Below are 24,596 nucleotides of genomic sequence, written 5' to 3' on the forward strand. Positions count from 1 at the left end.
TCGAATTAATACTATCCAACTTCTGGTCCTCCGCCAACAATATCAGGCTCTTCATCCCCTTGAGAATGATTCCTCAATTTAGGCCGTAAGAAAAGGGGGGAATGAAAGGAATAGGAGGTCTCAGCGGGCCCCAAACCCCTTGTTGGAGAAACCAGTACCAAACATCCCATGTAGATAAGATAAGCAATGCGGCAGGGCTCAGTTAGGGCATATAGAATGTGGGGAATGTGAGTGGGGGGGGTACATGCAAGATGTGAAGTACGTGCAAGATGTGAGGTACGCGCAAGATGTGCTCTGCCTGGTTGCCCAATGTTGATAACGAAAATATGCATGCCACCGCAGTCTATATAAGATTTCCCCTAAAGAGGCTCAGGGTCGTGTTTTCCTAACCGGTCCTGCGTGTCCGTGTGGGAGCTCGACCCTGGCTAGCCAGCCCAATAAACTCTGCTTTGTTGATTGCATTCTCGCCTGGCTCTCTGTCTCTCGGGGGAATAGGATTCCGGGTCCTAACAAGGTGGAGTTGGTTTCTATTCACTGTACTGGGGATTCAACCCAGGGGCTCGAGTGTGCTAGTCAAGTACTATAGCACAGGCCTACATTCGAAGTGGGATTATTAAGTATTTACCTTAGCATTGCTTGAGATTTAGTTCCCATTTTCAAAATTTTACATATAATGATGAATATGAAGATCTACATTTGAGAGTCTACATCACACTTGGAAGCACAAATTTGGAAATTTGTAGCTTGAAGCTGGTATTTAAACTTACAGAGTAGTTCACTACAGAGACGATAAGAAAATGAGAAAAGTCCAAAGTTAGTCTTGTGAAGTGTGGTGTCAGACACTAGGAAAATAGAGGATCCAGCATAGGGGTCTGCATTTGTGGAAAAGCCATGACATTCCTGGTTCCAAGACGAAACCAAGGGTTTCATGTTAACAACGCAGATCTCTGTTTGGGATTGGAGTGTGAAGTTACCATTACCATCTTCTCTTGATGAATTTCATTACAAAAGGAAAGGAGAAATGTTCAGAAGACTCCATTTTCTATGAAAGTAGGAGAAAGCTGACATCCCAGTGCACAAGATAACATCATTCATGACAAATTGACTATCAAGCATGGGTGCCTATACCTGGAAACGGGGTGACAATGCTGGGGCTGTTGACCTCAAAGGAGCTAGAAAAACACTTTATAAAGATTCTGGACATGAAAGATGGGTGTCCAGAGTGGTATATTTCTGAGAAGCAGAGTAATTAAGTTAAATAAACCTTTGTAGAAAGTGGTTTTGACCTAGAGTGGGAAAGAAGAGATTTTATATTTGAAAAAAATCCCTAGATGCCTGTAGTGGTGAGAATGAAATCTTAATAAACATGAGTGCAAAATGCAGTCCTAAAGCCATATTTCTGTTTAGGTGGCAGTCACTTGTATTCTGCAAATAGCTGGTTTTCAAAATCCTTGCACCCTTCAAAGTATAATAATGAGAACAGCAGCAGAAGACCTCAGCATTGTCAAAGCAATAGAGTAAAAGAATGACAAAAGATGAGTGTTGTTTCTACTAATTTTTAATCCCATGTTGTTTACTTCTGTATTTCTTTGTGATCTGCTGGATCATAAGGGTTTATTCTTTCTTGACTCTTTTTGTCTCACTCTAGTTTCTTCTGTGTGTAAAAGATCTTGTAGAATCATCTTCAGTGCTGGCTTGGTAGTCATGAATTCCTTTAGTTTTTCTTTGTTGTGGAATGTTTTCATTTCTCCTTCAGTTAGGATGATAGTTTTGTTGAATAGACTACTCTAGGTTTACAGTTGCTTTTCTTTCAGGGCCTGTATTAAGTCTTTCCTGACCTTCTTGTGTTTAGTGTTTGTGTTGAGAAATTTGTTGTGATTCTAATGGGTTTGCTTTATATGTGACATGTCTTTTCTCCTTTGCAGTTTTCAGTATTCTTTCTTTGTTCTGTGTACTGAATGTTTTGATTATGATATGTCTGGTGGAGTTTCTTTTTGGTTTTGACAGTTTGATGTTCTGTAGCTTCATGAACCTGGATGACTCTTTTTATCTCAAGATTTGGGAACTTTTCCACTATTATTCTATTGAATAGGTTGTCTGTGCCTTTAGTTTGCTTCTGTTCTTCTTCTTCCACACCCATGATTGTTTTGGTCTTGTCATGTTCCAGATGCCTTGGGTTTTCCATTCATATTAGCATTTTTTTGATCTCTTACCATTTGATCTAATTCCTCTACTTTGTCTATAGTTCCTCATAGTTTATTTTCATCTTGCTCCACTCTGCAAAGTTTCAATAGTGTTTAATTTGGGATATTAAGCTGTTTACTTCAGATTATTTTTCAGGCTTTCCATATCTTTATTGACTTCCTTTTTCATATCCTTCATAATCTTCTTAATTTCGTTCATCTGTTTTTTCCTATTCTCTTTGAGCTCCTTTAATTATTTATTCACATTCTCTTTTCAATCAGACACTAGCTTTTGTGTCCCTTTTTTGAATTTGTTAATCATTTTTACCATTCTGGTTCGGAATTCCGTATTTGTTATGTCTTCCTCTATGCAGTTGTTTACATCCTTAGTGATGGAGTTGGCTTTTGAGGGAGAGCGGTCATCTTGCTCTTTCATTCTTCATTGAGAATTACTCACCTCTCCAGATTAACACTAAATGTAAGTGGCCTCAATGCCAATCCAAAGATACAGAATAGCAAACTTGGTTAAAAAACAAGACCCAGCCATATGATTCTTGCAAGAGATTATCTCATTAACAAAAATCAATACAGGCTTAGAGTCAAAGGCTAGAAAACAGGTCCAAGCAAATTGACCCCATAAATAGGCAGAGTAGCTATACTCATATCCAACAAAGCAGACCCTAAACTAAAATTCCCAGAAGTGGTAGGAAATACACTGGAACATATACAGGGAAGAACCTAAGTAGAGCTCAAAAGGCTCAACATCTAAGAGAAAGAATGAACAAGTGATAATGCATCAAAGCAAAGAGCTTCTGCGCAGAAAAGAAATAGTCACTAGACTCAAGGGACAGCAGAGAGAAAGGGAGAAAATCTTTGCCAGCTACTCTTCCGATAAGGGACTGTATTCCAGAACCTATAAGGACCTCAATAAACTCAACCCCTAAGGAATCAACATCCCAATGAAGAAACAGGCACATGAATTAAAAAGGGAATTCTCAAAGGAAGAGGTACAAATGGCCAGTAAATACATGAAGAAATGTTCAGCTTCTTCTCTTTTAACACATACAAATCAAAACAGTCTTTAGATTTCATATGCCCCACTTAGCATGGACATATTTAAGGGCAATAGCAACAACAAATGCTGGTGATGATACAGCAAAACAGAAGCCTTATACACTGTTGGTGGCAATGTAAATTAGTACTACCACTATGGAAATTGGCATGGAGATTCTTCAAAAGGCTAAAGAGAACTGCCATATGATCCAGTGATATTAGTCCTAGAAATCTACCCAAAGGAATATAGTCAGGATCCAACAGAGACACCTGGACACCAATGTTCCTTATAGAACTATTCATAATAGCCAAGCTATGGAAAACAAGATGTCCTACACCAAAAGCCTTATTGCTCTAGTCACACCTGCTCTTCATTTGTTTTGGATATTTTTGAAATGGATATTATTTCAACTATACTTCTATGAGTTTAATATATTCACTGTAATCACAAACACAAGCAGTAAAAAAAAAAAACTAAAAGGAGTACAGAAAGGAATGAAAAAGGGAATCAAAATGGCACAGTACAAAAACTCAACTGAAAGGGCTGTGATGTTTCTCAGTGGTAGAGTCCTTGCCTAGTTTGCATGAGGTCCTAGGGTAAAATCCCCAGGCCTGAAAATGGTGTGACAGGAATAGAAAGAAACAAGCATATAAGACAAACAGAAGCCAGACACTGGTGGGTCATATCTGATATCTTAGCAATTGGGAGGCTGAGATAGGGAGGACCCTAGTTTGGGGCCAGACAAGACAAATACTTCCAATATTCCAAATACTCCAAAATAACCAGAGCCAAATGGAGAGGTGATGAGGCTGAAGCAGTACAGCACCTGCTTTGCAAACACAGAGACCTGAGTTCAAACCCCAGTCTCAGAAGGAAAAAAAAAAAAAGATATAGTGAGTAAATGGCAGGAGTTAGGCATTCCCTCTCAGAAGTTTCTATAAATGTAAATGTGTTAAACTGTCCAGTTAAAAGGCAGCGACTGGCAGAATGGGTTTGAAAACCATGAGCTACTTCTGAGAGACTCACTTTGACTACCAAGACTCACAAAGATAGGAAGACAGAAAAAAACTGTTCCTTTAAATCAGTATATTTCAATAATGAGAATATTATCAAGCAAGGTAGACTTTACATGAAAAAGGTCAGTACATATTGCTAGAAGTTGCAATTCACTGAGACAACTTTATCATAATATCCCCAAATACATGAATATCCCCAAAATATAGGAAGCAAAATCAGATGTAAAAAAGACTTTAATGTATCATATCCTAGATCCATGCTGAAACAGAGAACTTGACTAAAACTATAAACACTGAAGGCTATCCAGAGCACTAAAATCAACACAAGCAGAATACACATTCTTTTCAAGTGCCCATAGAACATTCCCCAGGACAGATCACATGTTAGGCAACAAGTCTCAATACATGTAAAAAGATTGAAATCACATGGGATATTTTTCCAACTATAGTGGAAAAAAACCAGAAATCAACTGCAGAAGGCAAACTGGAAATTTGCATATAATAATAACATGTGAAAATAAGGAACACACTCTTAAACAACCAGAGGGTCAAAAAAGGTCACAAAGAAGATACATAAGGACAATGAAAACAAAAAAACAATGAATCAAAACTTACTCACACAATGAAATCAAAAGCACTGCTCAGAGGCAAATTTGTACCTCTCCACACCTATTTCAAATAAGAATGATCTCAATCTCACCAAAAATGAAATCTAAACCCAAACCTGGCAGAAGGATACAACAAAAATTATGGCCAATAATGATGCAGGGAACAGAAAAGTAAGAGCAAAGTCAGTAAAAACAAATACTTGCTCTTTGACAAGTAGAAGAAAAGTAGAGGAGTCAAGTAATAAAGTTTGAAACTGAAGTTGGAACAGTACTGCCAACGTTGCAGAAGAATTATGAGTACTATACAGCACTGCATGCCAGACCACACAATTCAGTGCTATTAATCCATAAGCAGGCATGGAGCACTGACAGGTGTGACAACACAGACAAATGTCCTGGATTATGATTCTACTTGTAAGAAACAGAATCCATGGATACACAGTAGCCATTATTACTAGGAGCTGATAGAGAGGGAAATGGGGAGTTAGCTTTTCATGGAAACAGTTTCTATTTGGGAGATGAAAGAATCAGAGGTGCTTCTTTGGGTGTTGAAAAACTGCTCCCTGGTTGTCAAACATTCTGGAAATTCTAATGGTTTAAACCTGTAAAAATATCTCTTAGCCCTTTATTTTATTTCCAAAATACTCTGCCAGAGGCTGGGCACTGGTGACTCTTAGCTACTCACCTGGCTTATTAGTTGAGATGGGGTCTTGATAACTCTCTGCCCAGGATAGCATTGAAACACAATCCTCCACCCTCTACCTCCCAAATAAATGGGATTATAGTCCTAAGGCACTGTGCCCTGGCCCCCCACATTTCTTTCATTCTCCCAAATTCTGACTTGTAGATGAAAGAGCGTAACAGGTTTACCTCCGCGTGAATTTTCTGATAAACATGAACTGGGTCTCTCAGGAACATTTCCCATATTTTTAAGGTGAGTAAGCAACAGGGTTTTGGGTGCTGAAATGCGCAGAACACACATAAAATGGCTGAACAGAGTAGAGTTTATTTCTCACATGTAACAAATGGAGGGTGCTTCAACAGTGGTGAAAAGTCCTCTGTTCTCTTCATTTCTGTCTGAAATCACAATGACTGAAGACGTAGCACTCCACTCCACCTTGTCTTTACCTCCACAGAAAGCTGTGAACTGTTGGCCACAGAAAGAGGAGGCAGAGAAGAGCTTGCTGTATCGCAGAGAAAACAGCTTTTTGCAGGACACATAGCTAGTCTCTGCCATTCAAGATTGTCCTACTGTGAGAATTCTCTAATGTTTCCTGAGGTTTGATTTCTGAGAAAGCTCTTCCACTTTCAAAGGCTCCTCTCTTGTGAGTGGTCTCATGATTGCTGAGGCGTGACTTCTGGGTAAAGGTTTTTCCACACTGATTGCACTGACAGGGCTTCTCCCCAGTGTGAATTATCTCATGTCCATTGAGGATTGACTTCAGGTGAAAGGCTTTTCCACACCGACTACCCTCACAGGGTTTCTCCCTAGTGTGAACCCTCTTATGCCCAGTGAGTTTTAACTTTGAGACAAAGGTTTTAAGATACTGACAACACTTATATGGCTTCTCCCCAATGTGAATTTTCTCATGTGTGGTGAGGCTTGACTTCCCCAAACAGGTTTTACCACACTGACTGCACTTGTATGGGTTCTCCCTAGTGTGACTTATCTCATGCACAGTGAGTCTTGACTTCTGGCCAAAGGTTTTTCCACACTGATTACACTGATAGGGCTTCTCCCCAGTGTGAATTATCTCATGCTTAGTGAGGTTTGATTTCCGGCCAAAGGTTTTTCCACACTGATTACACTGATAGGGCTTTTCCCCAGTGTGAATTATCTCATGTACATGAAGGATATACTTCAAGTGAAAGGATTTTCCACACTGACTACACTGATAGGGCTTCTCTCCACTGTGAATAATCTTATGCCTAGTGAGTTGTGACTTTGAGACAAAGGTTTTATGACACTGACTACAATTATAGGGCTTCTCTCCAGTGTGAATCATCTCATGCTTAGTGAGGTTTGATTTCCGGCTAAAGGTTTTTCCACACTGATTACATTGATAGGGCCTTTTCCCAGTGTGAATTCTCTCATGTCCAATGAGGATTGACTTCAGGTGAAAAGACTTTCCACATTGACTACACTGATAGGGCTTCTCCCCGGTATGACTCATCTCATGCCTAGTGAGTTGTAACTTTGAGACAAAGGTTTTATGACAGTGACTGCACTTATAGGGCTTCTCTCCAGTGTGAATCATCTCATGTGTGATGAGGTAGGACTTCCTGGCAAAGGTTTTACCACACTGACTGCACGTGTATGGGTTCTCCCCAGTGTGACTCATCTCATGACTGGTGAGTCTTGACTTTTGGCGAAAGGTTTTTCCACATTGATTACACTGATAGGGCTTCTTCACAGTGTGAATTATCTGATGCTGGGTGAGGTGTGACTCCTTTACAAAGCATTTTCCAGACTGATTACACTGATAGGGTTTCTCACCAACATATATCCCATCAGGCTTACTAGGGCAATGCCTGTTCTCGCATACATTCAACTGCTTGGGCTTCACTCCTAAAGACCCTGCATTCTTTACAATCAGATTTGAAATATGGCTGGAAGTCAAATGAACAGCATGTCTTAATATAACTCTCTCCATAGGTGGTGTGTTGTTCATAGTGATTCCAGCTTGCAACAAATGTCTGTCTTGACTTTCCTCACTGGTCTCAATTATGACATCTCCCTTCTGGACATCTGAAGTGAGAAAAAAGAAAGTAACCATCTACATGAAACACAACTAACCGTTTCTATGCAACGTGCATGTGCATACAAAGGAGGTTCTTCCCATCCTACTGGCATAAGATTTCATAAAAACCACAAAAGGTATTGGCTTGTATAGTTGTCTTCCTACAGACTTCAAATAATAAATGACAGTGATAGATTTTATATTGTTGAACTGTTTTTCCTTGCTTCTTTCATTTAATTTGCCTGAGGTAGTACTGGCTAAAATATTCACCTGCAGCCAAGGCATCATTTTCCATGGAATGTTTCTGCCCTGCCATTTCTTTCCCCCATTGTTTTGACAATGCTGGGGTTTCCTGCTGCTGTTCTTCTCATTATTCTACTCTTATGGGTACAAGAATATTCAGGACCAGCAACTTGCATGATACAAGTGAAGTCTGACTGAATGCCACAAGAGCAGGAACATGACATTGGTACAGCATTTGTTTCTATATTTGTTTAGCTTTCATTCTCACATGGGGAATAACTATATGTATCTATGGAGTTTTTCAAAAATAAAATGTCTTCTTTCCCATTCCTACAAAGTTCTAATTTACCCTCACTAATTGTTTCACAGAAATATAAGTTTTTTCTTCATCCCACCATGCTTGACACCCACCTATGAAGCCCATCATGTTTATACAGTGCTTTTCAGGCTCCTTCTAAGACCAAAAGTCCCGGTATCTACCCCCTATTCCTGGTATAGACACTCATGCTTGACAATCAGCTTCTCCTGAATGATGTTACCTTGTGCACTAGACTGTCAACTCTCTCCTATTTTCATACAAAATGGAGTCTTCTCAACATTTCTCCTCTTCTTTCTTGTTTATATTGATACCCATTAAGAGAAGATGGAAGTGTTAATGTCAAATTGCACCCCCAAACAGAGATATGAGTGTCTCAACATGAAACCCTTGGTTCACTCAAGCTCAGGACCAAGAATGTCCTGGTTTTTCCACAAATGCAGACCCAGATGCTGGATCCTCCCCCTTCATGGTGTCTGACTTCATGGTTCACAAGGGTAAGTCTGGACTTTTCTCATTTTCTTATCCACTACCTATGTGAACTACTCTGTAACAACTTCAAGCTACCAATTTCCAGATTTGTGGTTCCAAGAGTGATATAGACTCTCTAATGTAGATCTTCACATTCACCTATTATGTGTAAAATTTTGAAGAGAGGTCAAGATGAACATTTCATAATTCCACTACAAATGTACCCTAGTGGTATAATACTTGACCAGCACCTTCGAGGCCCTGGATGCAATCCCCAGGACAACAAATTCAAACAAACAAACTCCACCTAAGACTGTCTTTTCTGACCATCCTTCTTAAATGGTGACATATCAAGATTCGTTTTCTGACACTGATGAAATAGTGCTCATGGTTCTTATTTGACTACTTAAAAGACATCACTTTCTTGTCTTTCTCTCAGCACACTATATATTCGATGAAAGAGACATTATTTCCATAATTTCTTACATCATTATAACTATAAAATTCCCAATGCTTAAAATTCCCATGCTTCAGTATGATGTGATGAAGCATAAATAATTTATGAAAAATGTCAGACAATACTAGTCCATGAGACACTGGGCATGGGTGCAGGCACCTGTAATCCAATCCCTAAGGAGGCAGAAGCAGGATCATCCAGACTACGAGGAAAGCCAGAGTCCATATCAGTAGTTTGTGTCAAAAAAATTTTAAGCCAGGTGCCAGAGCCTCATGTCTCCAAATCTAGATCCTCAGGAGGCTGAGAACAGAAATCCTGGTTAAAAGACAGCCCCAGGCAAATAGATCATAGAACCCCACCTCGAAAATAACCACAGCCAAATGGACTGGAGTTGTGGCTTAGCTGATAGAGCATCTGCTCTGCAAGGGCCTGCCTGCTTTGGGAGCTCAAAACCCTGATTTCAACCCCAGTCCCACAAAAATTAATTTATATACAAATGAAATTATTTGAAAAAAATCTATGAGAATGGAGGGTGAGCTAGCTCAGAAGACTGAAGAAGTAAATACCAAAGAAAAATATCTAAGATATTTTTCTAAGATAAAATAAATCTAGAGTTTAGATTTGGGATAAAGTTAAAAAATATTAGTGAGAGAGCCCTCCTTGGGGAACGTAATGCACAGGTTTGATGTGTACAAGCACACCATCCTCAGGTCTGCAATCTGGAAGATAACCTGGTGACATCAGTGCAATATGGCCCACATCTGCTGGACTCCCCTCTAATGCCCTCCTCAATCAGGATGCACTGACGTACCTGGTGGGCTCTGGCTTGGGGGTTCTTTTCTCATCCATGGCTCTGCTCCTTGCTCCAGTTTGAAGATCAGCTCAGGTTTGGTGATGCATTGCCCTGTTCATGCCAAACAAGGTAGGATTTTGCCAAACAATTAAGTCAGGTATTTCCCCCCACTATCCATTTCTGCAATGATGGACATGTTCTGTACCTAGGTTACCAGCAAGGGAGCTGCTAGCCACAGCAACCACTTTCAAACACTCAAAATAGGATGAGTCTCACTGAGGAGCTACATTTAAATTTTGATTAAATTTATTTTTTTCTTTTATTGATGTATTAGCATATTATAGTTCTACCTAGGGTACATTGTGACATTTATAAAGTAGTTATAATAAACTTTCCCTCCTCCCCATTCTTAGAACAGTTTCAATAGGTCTCTTTGTCCCATTTTCTTACTTGAATACATAATACTTCCACCATATTCACTCCCTTCACCTTTTCCTTATGCCATACCAAACCCAGGACTTCTTTTACCTTTCTTTTCTTCATTTTTGAAAAACACTTTTTTTGTTTATGATGGTTATATAGGGAGTTTCACTGTGAAATTTCCTTATTTACATATATGTATTTATACCCTGAATTGGTTTATCACCTCCATTTTAAATCAGCTTCTTTGAAGCAAGAAAAACCCTAGCTTTGGCACTATCCAATTTAGGGGAACACGTGAACTTTTCATGAGAGAGGGTGAACAATTGAGTTCTTCATGGGCTGGAGCTGTGCATCTAAATAGTTTTCATATATTTACTAAGAAGACAGTGCTTGCTCCTGATGGCTACAGGGCATTTCACTCACCCAAGGACACCAGGCTGCTATAGGTCTCCAGCATCACCTCCCTGTACAGAGTCCTCTGAGCATTGTCCAGATTTTGCCATTCCTTCCAGGTAAAGTCCACAGCCACATCTTCAAATGACACTGATTCCTGGAATGCCATATTTCTTCTCAGTTCACCAGCACTTGGAAAATGGAAATTCTGCTTCTATATGTGGGGGCTGGGAGAAGGGGGATTCTTATATGAATTTTGCAAAAAATGCCACTTGTTTTACACTCTGGTAAAGGAAAGTCACAGGAATATACTACCAGTGTAATAGTTTATTAAGTACAAAATAGTATTAAAAATATTGCAACGAAGTTGACCTCACAAACCTAAAAACATACTTACACCAAGGGAATAAAGTATGAGTAAAAACAGGCCTGGTGGTACATGGCTGTAATTCCAGCACTGAAGAGGATGAGATAGTAGTATTGTGAGTTCAATCCCAACCTGGGCTACACAGCAAGTTCCACTCTATGTACAAAATAAAATAAAATAAAATTTTGCTCCTTCAAGGAGCTTATGATCTGGCTTAAAAAGCCATTAAATATGAATCAAAATTTACAATCTGTTAGTGGAATTAATTTACAGTTTCAATGTAAATGAGGCAAGGAAGGAGAACACACACTTCTATTTTGCATGATGAATCTGCACTTCACTGTAAAGCATAGGATTCTTTTCGAATGACTAATAAACTAAAAATATGCACACAGACATCACAATATTTCCTTCCTACCTCCAAAAGATTGCTGGTGTTCACTCCAGGCATCTCTGCCATTTACCAATAAAATGGCAAATGGTAAAATGAGAGGTCAGGTGAGAATAGGTGAGCAAACTGAGCAGATCTACATTCCAACGGTCTTCCCTGGGAGGAGAACTGGAAAGGCATAATGGAGAGGTAAAGAATAAGAAACCAGAGTGAGACATGGGATCACAAAGAAGTAAGACTGCAGAACGGAGAATTAATCTTAAAAAGTGGAAAAAAGAAAAGGACAGGAACAGAATTTGGTATTTGTTGAATGAAAATATAAAGCTATTTTACTTCCTGATGATCTACATGATTGTCAAAATTAAATACTGGCACCATGACGTGAAATGTGGAAAATGGAAGAAAAATACTACATCAGGCCTGCTGCTGCTGATTCATGCCCGTAACCCTAGTTACTCTGTAGGCAGGGTACTAATTACTCTGGCGTTTGAAGCCACCCCAGACAAAGAGTTCATGAGACATTATCTCAAAAATACCCAGCAGACAAACACACAAGAAAAGAACAAGAAAGAAAAAAAAAAAAAAGAAAGAAAATAAAATACTCAATGTTAAAAAAACGTCTGGCTGAGTACCAAAATGGTAGAGCATCCACCTAGGAAGTACTAGGCTCTGAGCTCAAACACCAGCACCACCTTAAAAAAAAAAGAGTACAACAAAGTGACACAGAGTTGAACATACTGCATTTGGAATGTCTGATACCACATTTATAGGACAGCAAACTACCAATTACAGACATGATTCCAAATTTCAGAAGAGAAATACAAGCTGAAGATGAAAAATTTTGGAAAGTAACAGAATTTTATTGCTGCCTAAAGTTATCACAGTGAATGAAATGGACTGTATTCAGAGAAGGAAAGTAACAATAAAAGAGTAAAAGGAAACTAATATTTCCTGATACAGAACAAGAAATAGACTACAAATACCAAGAAAGAATTTTTTGAGTTTGTCCCCAGTATAAAGAAAATCTCAATATTAAGAACTCTGAGGCTTTCATGATGGTACACACTTATAATCCCAAGAATCAGGGCGCCGAAGCAGAAGGATCATGAATTTGAGGCCAGCATGAGCTGCACAGAGAGACCCTGTCTCAGAAACAAAAAGGGAAAAAGGAGCTCCATTACCACAATTTAGCATATTCATATTCTATGGAGACAAATTCTTTCAATGGCTCACATAGACATAGAGAAAGTTCCTTTTAAAATTCGACCCTGGACAAGGCATGGTGGTATACACCTGTACTCTAAGCACTGAGGAAGTGAAGTTTGGAGAATCAAGAGTTTGAGGCCAGTCTGAGCTACAAGGAACACAAAAGGCCAGTATGAGGTAAAGAGGGATCATGCCTAAAAAACATAAATAAATGAAAATACAAGGACCATGCTGGTATCTGTTGAGGTTTAGTTAGGGTATGTAATGTCCTACAGGACCACGTATAAAATACTAGGACCCAGTCCACGGTGGGATGGGCAGGTGGTGGAATCTCCAAGAGGTCATAATAGAAGGTGTGTCGTGGAGTGGATATGGAGATCTATCCAATTCTTGTCTCTCTTTTGCTTCCTGGCTATGGGGTAAGCAGCTTCCTCTGCCATGAGCTCCTGTCATTATGTACTTTGGGCCTTGCACAGGCCCAAAGGCAATGGAGCCAAGTGATGATGCTCTGAAGACTCCAAATGCAAAAGACAATATAAATTTTTCCTCTTTTAAGTTGATCGTCTCAGGTATTTTGTAATAATGATAGAATGCTGATAAACACAGTAAAGTGTTACTCAATCTAAAAATCAAATACAGCCTTGAAGAAACTGAAAACATAACAACTCTTCCTGTATCCAAAAGGGCATGGAGGAGACAGAGTGCATTGAAGTCAGTCTGTGTCATTCTATTGTAGTAGCCTTAATAGAATAAAACAGCTGGCCCTCCCCTACACCTTACCATAATACTAAATTTATTATTTCTAAGAGTTCCTTTTACTTGCTGTGTCATGTTAGTCTATGAAGAAAATATTTCAAGGCATGTAAAAAACAAAAAACGCAATGTGAAGTGGCAGAGGAAGCATCAGAACCAGACATAGCCTTATCACAAAGCAAACTTTCTTTAAAACTCTGATTAAGACATTAAGGAAGCTAATGGATAGACTATAGACAGCATGCCAGGACAGGTGGGCAAAACAAACTCCAACAGTGTATTGGGTACAAGAAGTTCACTTAAGTACAAACACATATGCCTGGCTCACACATATTATCCTAGCTACTCAGAAGGCAGAGATCAGGAGGATCAAGTTTCAAGGCCAACCTGGCCAAATAGTTCTACAGACACTGTCTTGAAAATATTCAACACAAAACAAGGCTGGCAGACTGGCTCAAGTGATAGAGCACCTGCCTAGCAAGCATGAGGCCCGGAGTTCAAACCATAGTACACCAATAAATACATTAATAAAAACACATATGAATTAAATGTAAATGGATAGAGACAGGGTGAATGTGAACAGGGTACACTACATGCATATATGTGTATGGAAATGTCACAATGAAACACCTTTGTGACATTAATATACACTGAGTAAATGTTAATTTAAAGGAATAAATGAAGAATATATGTCATGCTAACACCAATCAAAAGAAATCAGGGGCTCACAATGTAGCTGAGTTGTAGAGCAGGAGCATGGAAGGTGACCAAGAAAAGGGGCATTTGGTAATAACACAGTGATGAACACAGCACATTCTGAACCTATGCACTAGAAGTGCAAGAGAAAGATGAACCCAAAACCACAACTGGAGACTTCAACAATCCATTCTTAAAAAATGGACAGACCCACCAGTCATATGATGGGTAATGACACAGTTCAACTCAACAACAGGTTTGTTACAGTGCATGTAATTGGCATCAATAGATCACTGCTTCCAGCAACAGATTACACGTTCTTCCCAAGTGCACATGGACAACCACTAACACAGGCCACCTTCTCAGCCATAAAACACACCTGAACAGATATAAAACACTAGAAAGCACACAAAATCTGCTTTCAGACCAGAGTGGCAAAAATAACAAAAAGAAAACTGAAAAACTCCAAATATATGGAGATTAAACAACATACTTTCAGATAGTAAAAAACAGAAATCTCCAGAGAAATTTTTAATTTTGAACAAAATGAAAATGAAAGCACATTTTATGAAAATCTGTAGGATGCTGCAAAAACAGTGCTTAGAGGACAATTGGTAGCAGTAATGTGTATAACAGACAAAAACAAGCATTTAGAATCTATAATCAAAGTTCCTACCTTAGGAAAATATCAGAGAAAGTAAAAATTAAAACCAGCAAAAGGAGAAAAAACAATAAGAATTACAACTGGAATTAGTGCTATTTAAAAAGAAACTCAACAAAGAAAATCAGTAATGGAAAACAAGGGTTCCTTTTTTTTTTTTTCCTTTTTCTTTTATTATTCATATGTGCATACAAGGCTTGGTTCATTTCTCCCCCCTGCCCCCACCCCCTCCCTTACCACCCACTCCGCCCCCTCCCTCTCCCCCCCCTCAATACCCAGCAGAAACTATTTTGCCCTTATTTCTAATTTTGTTGTAGAGAGAGTATAAGCAATAATAGGAAGGAACAAGGGTTTTTGCTGGTTGAGATAAGGATAGCTATACAGGGAGTTGACTCACATTGATTTCCTGTGCGTGGGTGTTACCTTCTAGGTTAATTCTTTTTGATCTAACCTTTTCTCTAGTACCTGTTCCCCTTTTCCTATTGGCCTCAGTTGCTTTTAAGGTATCTGCTTTAGTTTCTCTGCGTTAAGGGCAACAAATGCTAGGTAATTTTTTAGGTGTCTTACCTATCCTCACCCCTTCCTTGTGTGCTCTCGCTTTTATCATGTGCTCATAGTCCAATCCCCTTGTTGTGTTTGCTCTTGATCTAATGTCCACATATGAGGGAGAACAAGGGTTCCTTAAAACAATAAAAAAAAACAAAGGCAGGGCACCAGAGGCTCACTCCTGTAATCCTAGCTACTTAGGAGGCAGAGATTAGGAGGACTATGATTCAAAGCCAGTCCAGGCAAATAGTTCTCAAGACCCTATATCAAAAAATCATTGACAAAAATAGGGCTCCTGGAGTGGCTCAAGGTGAAGGCTCTGAGTTCAAGTCCCAGCACTGCAGAAGGAAGGAAGGAAGGAAATAAAGAACATGAAACAATTTGGGTTGTAATAAATACATGCATGGAAATGTCATAAGGATACTCCCTCTGTACATAGCTAAAACAAAAATGACTTTTTTTCCATTTACGAAATCAGAGAACTAAAGGGAGAACGGGTCCTGCCTAGGGGTATTGGTACCAGTGAGAGGGGGAGGAGATGTGGAAAGGATGTAGGAGGGTGAATATAGTATAAATTCTGAGTGCATATGTATTTAAAAGGAAAAATGAGACCTGTTGAAACTGTTCTGGGTTAAAGCAGAATGGTGGAGGCTGGTGAATTCAAGTATGATATATTTGATATATTGTAAGAACTTTTGTAAATGCCACAGTGTACCCCACCCAGAACAATAAAAAAAAAAAAAGAAGAAAAACACTACCTGAAAAAAGAAAAAACATCAATAAATTTCCCAGTTATTGTGCCTTATGCCCAGCAACTCAGGAGACAGAGATGGAGAGGATCACAGTTTGAGGTCAAGCTGGGGTTGGTGGCATGATCCCAGGTACCTGCAAGGATATAGGAAGGAGGACCACAATCTCAGGCCAGCCCAGCAAAAACCATGAGATCCTATGTGAAAAATAACTACTGCAAAAATGGCTTTGGGTCATGGTTCAAGTGGCAGAGAACCTGTTAAGCACAAGGAGACTCTGAGTTCAAACAGAAGTACCACCAAAAAAATCAATAAAATCCTTAAGCATATAGTCAGGTTATGAGAAAATAAGAGAGGGCACAAAGTATTAATAACAGAAATGAAAAAGGCATGTCACTACTTATTCCATGAACAGTGAATACTGTGAACTCTATGTCCATACATTCAATAGGCTATGTAAAATGGAACAATTTCACAAAAGACACAATTTATCCAAATTCACAGGTTAAAAATACACAATGTGAACACATTTCTATTAAAGAAATTGAGGGGAAGGAGGGTGGCTCAAGGTGTAGAACAGCTGCCTGGCAAGAACAAGGCCCTGAGATCAAACCCTACCAGCACACAAAAAAGAAGGTATGCAAAAAACAATCAATAACCTTTCAAAACCAGAAAGTACGAGGTCCAGTGGAGTTCAATGGTAAATACAACCATATATTACAGAACAAATTCTCTCAATTCCCTATAATCTATTCTAGAGACTAGAAGCATAATTAGTATTTCTTATTTTTTTTCCTTATGACAGTATAACCCTAACACCGAAACCAAACAAGGCTGGTGGAGTGGCTCAAATGGTAGAGTGCCTGGCAAACATGAGGCCTTGAGTTCCTATCTAAGAGCCGCCAGAAAAACAATATCCAGAAAGTCTCAATATAGTCCAAATCTAATACTACAGCTTGAAATAACCTGTGAGTCAAAGAAGTATTCACAAGGGAAATGACAATGTATTTGTGACAAACATACACATTGTTACCAATGGCTTTCTGGAAGATTTTATAGACCACAAGTTTTCTCCAATTCTTCCCTCTGTGTTGAAAATGTGAGCCTTGAAACTTGCCCAGCCTCAGTGGCTTGGTTGGCCAATGGAACATGGAAAGATGGCATTTGGGGACTTCAGAAGTAAGGCTGCAAGAAGTCATGCAGCTTCACTCATCTCTTGGAACACTAATTTTGGGGGCAAGCCAGTCTCCAAGTACCCTGTAACCTCCTTCGTGCAGAACCACATGGAAGTAGGTGTACTTGTGGACAACCCCACAAGCCCCAAGAGCACCACTGCCAAACAGCAGTGAGTCCCCTCAAACATCAGCACCCATTGGGTATTTAGATATTCCTCCCCAGTTCTTCCTTCACTTCATCTGTGCCTGAGATGAGCCAGGCACCAGAGTCTCCTTAAATCATGGAGTGAAGACAATGAGTGATTCTAGTCACCACAATATGAGCTGATTATTATTTGTGTGTGTGTGTGTGTGTGTGTGTGTGTGTGTGAATAGGATTTGAACTCAGGGCCCCACACTTGTTAGGCAGACAGTCTTACTACCACTTTGACTTAATCCACCAGCACTTTTTTAGCCATCAATTGTTTTCAAGGTAGGATCTCAGGATTTATTTACCAGGGACTAGTTTTGAATCTTGATCCTCCTGATCTCTGCCTCCTGAGTAACCAGTATTACAGGCCGTTTGCAAGGGCATCCAACTGAGGAGAGGTTTTCCATAGAAGGCATAACTAAAATCTGTAAACCAGGAGTGCTGTGGGAATAAAAAGCTACAATGTGCAGCACTGCTGGGAAACAAAGCAGAGGTGCAGCCTACAGGACTCCTAATGCAGGCTGGAAGTGAGTCAGGAATCTTGCTGAGGAAAAATGTGTCTGTCGCTAATACCTGGAGAACGTCTTGTGGATCACAAATTGGAGAACAGTCAGCAAAACTACTACCTCTCACAGCATGGAACCCTGGGAGAGAGGTTTACTGTCTCAGGTTCTACCTAAGGTGGCTTCTAGGAAGAAGGTGGAAAGGAACATGCACAATCAGAAATCAGCTATATAACATTTGCTTGTCTTCAAATTAACATAAGGCCACTTGCAGAAACACCCAGGTTTTTCCTACCAGCATGGCTCCATCCATATAAAACCAGAGAGACCCCAGGCAACTGTACACTCAAGCTGCAAGGCTGCAGCCCTGGTTTCCTCTCTTGATGGTGTTACTTTAACGTTCCACTTTCAATTAACTTGGTACAAACTCCTTGTCTCTCAGATCAGTTCTTTGATCTTGACCCCAGACAAGAGACTAATGCAATTGCTGGGTCCCAGATAACCACCAGAACCTGATTTAATTGACCTTCCTACCAGTGTCAAAACAGGAAAGAAAAGATCTCTGGAGGAACTGAGAGAGGCCAAGTATATTTTGAACTTTGGCAAAATGTAAGTAATTTGTGGCCAAATGGAAAACTTCCTGTCTCTACTGACCTTCCAGCTGGGACCAGAGATATCTTGTAGCTGACCCTACTGCCCTGAAGCAGACCAGAGTAACAATGAAACACCAGAACACACACAACACAGACCATACTGCTGTGTCTAGTTCCCTGACCCTCAAAATTGTGACAGGTAATGAGAAGTTCTATTTAAGCCAATAAGATTTCTAGATGGAACACTTTAAATGTCATTAGAGACCATAGCAAGTACCATAGATTGAAACATAGAGTTCAGAGGCTTAGATTTAACTTATGCTCAAAATAAGTGAATGGTAAAGCACATTTCACAATTATGTTCTGCACTTTCTCAACGAAACCCCAGCAGCACAGCAACCTAGAGATAGCATAGATAAACGAGACTTCATAAAACTAAAAAGTTTCTGTTCATCAAAAGAAATGGTCTCTAAACTGAAGAGAAAACCCACAGAGTGGGAGAATATATTTGCCAGCTACACATCAGACAAAGGACTGATAACCAGAATATGTAGGGTACTTAAAAAACTAAATTCTCCCAAAACTAATGAACCAATAAAGAAATGGGCAAGTGAACTAAACAGAACTTTCTCAAAAGAAGAAATTCAAATGGCCAAAAAACACATGAAAAAATGCTCACCATCTCTAGCAATAAAGGAAATGCAAATTAAAACCACACTAAGATTCCACCTCACCCCTGTTAGAATAGCCATCCTTAGCAACATGACCAACAACAGGTGCTGGCGAGGATGTGGGGAAAAAGGAACCCTCTTACACTGTTGGTGGGAATGTAAACTAGTACAACCACTCTGGAAAAAAATTTGGAGGCTACTTAAAAAGCTAAACATTGATCTGCCATTTGATCCAGCAATACCACTCTTGGGGATATACCCAAAAGACTGTGACACAGGTTACTCCAGAGGCACCTGCACACCCATGTTTATTGCAGCACTATTCACAATAGCCAAGTTATGGAAACAGCCAAGATGCCCCACCACCGATGAATGGATTAAGAAAATGTGGTATTTATACACAATGAAATTTTATGCAGCCATGAAGAAGAACGAAATGTTATCATTCACTGGTAAATGGATGAAATTGGAGATCATTCTGAGTGAGGTTAGCCTGGCCCAAAAGACCAAAAATCGTATGTTCTCCCTCATATGTGGACATTAGATCAAGGGCAAACACAACAATGGGATTGGACTTTGAGCACATGATAAAAGCGAGAGCACACAAGGGAGGGGTGAGGATAGGTAAGACACCTAAAAAATTAGCTAGCATTTGTTGCCCTTAACGCAGAGAAACTAAAGCAGATACCTTAAAAGCAACTGAGGCCAATAGGAAAAGGGGACCAGGAACTAGAGAAAAGGTTAGATCAAAAAGAATTAATCTAGAAGGTAACACACACGCACAGGAAATTAATGTGAGTCAACTCCCTGTATAGCTATCCTTATCTCAACCAGCAAAAACCCTTGTTCCTTCCTATTATTGCTTATACTCACTCTTCAACAAAATTAGAGATAAGGGCAAAATAGTTTCTGCTGGGTATTGAGGGGTTAGGGGGGAGAGGGAAGGGGCAGAGTGGGTGGTAGGGGAGGGAGTGGGGGCAGGTGGGAGAAATGACCCAAGCCTTGTATGCACATATGAATAATAAAACAATAAAAAAAAGTTGACTTAAAAAAAAAAAACCAAAAAAAGAATTATGATCTGCCTCAAAATATAGCTGCGAATTTAAAATGTTCAGCTAATGAAGTTATTACTTTTTATTCTTATCTAACTATAAACTACAGTTACAGACCATAAGCATAGCCATAGCTGTTACAAACATCCATTTTTTGTTTTTCATTCTTAAATAGTTACATAAAGTAGCAGAGAAACTAAATGCAGTTTTTAAAGGAGTTTGTAAACATGACAGATCCTTTAGAATTACACAGAACTGTATACTGGTAAAAAGTACAATACAGTTACTGACAAATTTATATAAACAAGTTATAAATGATAAGTTTTGCTTCTGGTTTTTATTCTTTGCATCTTTTTTCATTGACATTCTTTCAAATGTGTCCCACAAATTTCCTGAATGCTTTCTTTTAGGGGCTCCTGAGGTGTGTTCTGTTTAGAAGCACTGTTCTGTGCAAACACACCCTTTAGGTTTTTCCAGGAATGACATGTTTATTCATGAGCATGATCAGATCCTCTCCCTCCATGCACTGTATGCAAACAGTATGACAAAATGAAAAGAACAAACAAAAGTTGCATAAGTTGACACCAGATGACATTAGACCTGACAAAGAGGGAGCAGTCCAGGAAAAAATTCCACTTTTGAAGGTTGGATCAGTGGTGGGATGACTGTGGTGCTGTAGGTAAGGAAGTGTTAACCACAGACAGCTAGATCCATGCAGGAGACCCACTGAGGGAGTAGATTGGAGCCCAGGATGGAGCACTTGGTTGAGTTATGTTAAGGAGCAGAAAAAGCAGCATAATTCAGGGCAATAGAAAAGACATCATGAGAAAGGCTGTGACAGGGACTAAAAAAAAGAATGTCGAGCACATCACAAGCAGTAGCTTCAAATATGGTAAATGGTGATGGATGTGGCATTTAAGTTATTAATGGGTTTCTGAATAGCTGAACTAAGACAAGGCTGAAAGGACAAATGAACAATGAGAAGATCTGCCAGGAAATGTAACTTTGAACAGTGTGCACATGTACATGTGGGCTGACAGACAGGTACAGACTCACTGAACAACATCTGGTCTACTCAATTCTCCAGATATTCCAGGTTTTATCCATGAATCAAAAATGGCCTTCCAAAAGCTGCCTGGGTCTACACTATTTCAACAACTCCAGAAAAATTTATTAAGAGAGTATTGCATTAGCACCAGATTAACCACTTCCACTGCTGAACATTAGAAGCGCTACTTTCAGGTTGGGCATGAAAAACTCACTACAACCATCTATGAAAGCAGGTAATGTTTTAGCCTTTGGTGAAGTATTTATGTCCCATGAGAAGTTAGCATGTTTTCTTGTGAGAGCATCAGTAAGACCAGAGATAAGGCCAAGCATGGGGGCACACACTTGTAACCTTAGATACTCTGGAGTCAGAGATATGAAGATTGTGGTTCAAGGCAAGCAGGAGCAAAAAAGTCATCAAGACCTCATCTCAATGCACAGGCTGTGTGTGATGCATCACAGCTATAATCCCAGCAACAATGGAGATGGACAGAACAGGATTATGGTGCCCCAGGCAAAAACCCATATGACCCTTCTTGAAAAATAACTAAAGGAAAAAGGGCTGGAGGCATGGTTCAAATGGTAGAGTGCATGTCCAATAAACACAAGGTGTTCAAACCTCAGTACTGTACTCACCACCAAATACGTCCAGAGACAAATCTGTAACCAACACAGATGTTTTTATCATCTCAATACTTGCCTATGGCTGGATGAAGTGGCTGAAGTGGTAGACTGTCTGCCTAGCAAGTGGTAGAATGTGCAGCCCTGAGTTCAAACCCCAGTAGTGACAAAGAAAAAACTGTAAAGAACCTACCTATGTCTACACACCAACTCTATCTTATTTCTGTGCATTATGCTGAAGCTGTTTTATTCATTTCTACAATTCCATTTATATTTACAGATTTCATAAAGCTCATAAAATACTATGTAAAGCAAAGTGAAGAATAAACAACTCACCAGAAATTGGTTCATTTTGTATTTCTCTTAGAAGAACATTCTGGAGGTATAGCTGAGAGAACAGCAGACTCATGAGTCAACAGGCAATGTTTGGTCCAGATTCTCCTGCTCAAAACTCTACATGTTAGCTGGAGGCAATGACAAAAAAATAAATAAATAAATAAAATTAAAAGATAAAAATATCCCACCCTGTAGAAGAATAGTCCCTTATACAAGAAAAAGGAACAAAGACTCCAGTAACTGTTACTGTGAACAAAAGGAAGCCATGTATGTTAAACTGGATCCCTCCCTCTTGAAGGTATTTACTGCAAGCACGGAGCATTGGGTTCTATCTCCAGCCCCACTTGAAAAAAAAAAAAAAAGAAAATTACTTCAAAAAAACATTATGTCTTTACCAAAAATGCACTTGGGGCCTCCAGCACCACAATGAAAAGCTAAAAAATTTTTAAAAGAACATACTATTCAAAAAAACCTAATGCACAGGGGGAGGGGGGTGGGGGGGGTGGGGGGTATGGATGTGGTGGCACATTTCTTCAATCCCAGCTACACAGGAAAGTGAGGTAGGAGGATGCTCAGGGTCTGAGGCTTTCCCCAGGCAAAAGCAAGCACTCATTAAGGGCTGCGGCATGGCTCAAGTGCTAAAGATGCTTCCTTCAAGGCTCTGAGTTCAAATCACACCACTGCTGAATAAACAAACAAAAGCTTATGGTAAAAGGCCGAATCTGAAAAATTAACTACACGCAAAACGGGTTGGGAGTGAAGCTCAAGGGTGCAGTGCTTGCGAGCCCCCGCGTCCAAATCCCAGTACTGCCAAAAAAGAGAATAAATAAAATCACTTAGGCTACAGTAGGAGCTAAATACTGCCCACGGGATTATAGAAGCCATTCCCGCTGTAATTCCTCCTCTTTTCATGAGACAGTTGCATGCTGCAACTCAGCATTTTTGCTGATGCTCGGGCATAACAAATGTACCTGGAACTTGGGGACACCTTCCCTGTGATGGTTCCAAGGAGATGCCTCCGTTTACCTGCAAGGCAATGATCCACCATGTACCACTGACGTGCCCTGGCCACAAGGACGCCACTAGATGTGACACGACCAAGTGAGGAAAGACTTTGCTCCAAGGAGCGCCTTTCTGGCAGCAGTCACTCTGCAGACATTCAGCCGAGCAGTCACACACATGGCCGCTGCGACTTTCCCTCCCAGCCCGGCTCAGCTCAGCCCGCCACCTGTGTTACGGACCTGTCGGACGACCACCTGCGGTTCCACCAACACCTCCTCAGGTCGGAGGTCCAGCACCCCAAGGTCCCCGTGGCCACTTTCCCTCTCACCTTCCCACGGACCTGCAGGTACTCGGTGTAGGAATTCAAAGTCTGTGGTAAAGCGTCTGCAGGACAACAGTTCTAGGAACTTTTCTTCGGGAATTGAGGGGCGAGGCAGCGCCTGCGCAGAAGAAACCCGGAAGAGCTGAACTCCTGATGATGCTGGTGACTGAACTGGGTGAGACTACATTTCCCACAAGCCTCTGCGCAGGTCTCACAAGAAAGTTCATTTTCCAGATGGTTTGACAGCAGATAGATCAGGATGACATGCTTTAGGATTGGTCCCTCCCCAAATGATAGCCATGTGGAATCCTGGTTCTTTATTAAAACCTGCTGTCATTAATTCAGTGTATTTTGTGATAATTACTTTAAGACTTCAGCTTAAATGCATTGCGCCAGGCCGGTGGCTCAACCCTGTAATCCTACCTACTCCAGAGAGTGACATAAGGATCAAGGTTGTAGGCCAGCCCTGGCAAAAAAGTTCAAGAGACCCCACTGAAGTGCTCTCTTGTGCCCCAGCTCACCCCTGTGCTGTCCCCGCGGTCCCCAGGGTTACTGGCATGGGATTTCAGTCGAGAAAATTCCATGGTATACAACATGAGATTTCTACCTCAAAGAGCTCCTGCTAGAAGAGGCAATAGCATCTTGAAGATTGAGAAAAATGTGTGCCCCTTTCACGTGGGCCTTGGATCCTAGAGATTAAATTGCTTTCTCCAAGCAATCTTATAATAAGGGAGAGAAAGGTGAGGTGCTGGGGCAGAGCTTGGCCCCTGGGAAAGAAAAATTTTAAGTAGCAAGGAAATTCATGAGGACATCTCAAAGCCTGTAACGCTGCAGCCAGAGTGGTGCCAATGTAATTGGATCCAATAATTATGAATTTCAGAGGGAAAACTAGCAAGACGGGTGAGGATGCCAATATTTTGGTGGGACCTGCATTGTTCACCTAATGCTACCAAGGCACCTAAGATAGGGAGAGAACGGTACTCCTCTGATTTAATATTATATATTAGGTTGAACATT

The 24,596-nt window shown here is 40.2% G+C and overlaps 1 protein-coding gene across 12 annotated transcripts; it reads right to left on the reverse strand.

Moving 5' to 3' along the window:
* LOC109703049 (uncharacterized) lies at nucleotides 1–23,713 on the reverse strand. Of its 12 annotated transcripts, XM_074065544.1 has the most exons (8): nucleotides 23,497–23,697; nucleotides 23,227–23,281; nucleotides 22,256–22,383; nucleotides 16,077–16,203; nucleotides 11,484–11,624; nucleotides 10,729–10,855; nucleotides 9,901–9,993; nucleotides 5–7,610 (listed from the first exon to the last, which is right to left on the reverse strand). In XM_074065544.1, exons 5-8 carry the CDS (start codon nucleotides 11,523–11,525, stop codon nucleotides 6,085–6,087), a joined length of 1,788 nt encoding a protein of 595 aa, XP_073921645.1. In that variant the 5' UTR covers nucleotides 11,526–11,624; nucleotides 16,077–16,203; nucleotides 22,256–22,383; nucleotides 23,227–23,281; nucleotides 23,497–23,697; the 3' UTR covers nucleotides 5–6,084. The 12 variants fall into 12 exon arrangements, with proteins under 12 accessions (XP_073921653.1, XP_073921654.1, XP_073921645.1 ...); XM_074065541.1 differs by lacking the exon at nucleotides 16,077–16,203; XM_074065542.1 differs by lacking the exon at nucleotides 16,077–16,203 and having other exon boundaries at nucleotides 23,586–23,687.
* Nucleotides 23,714–24,596: the final 883 nt, after the last annotated feature.

This window comes from Castor canadensis, chromosome 2 (assembly GCF_047511655.1).
Source record: "Castor canadensis chromosome 2, mCasCan1.hap1v2, whole genome shotgun sequence".
Taxonomy (NCBI): Eukaryota; Metazoa; Chordata; class Mammalia; order Rodentia; family Castoridae; genus Castor; species Castor canadensis.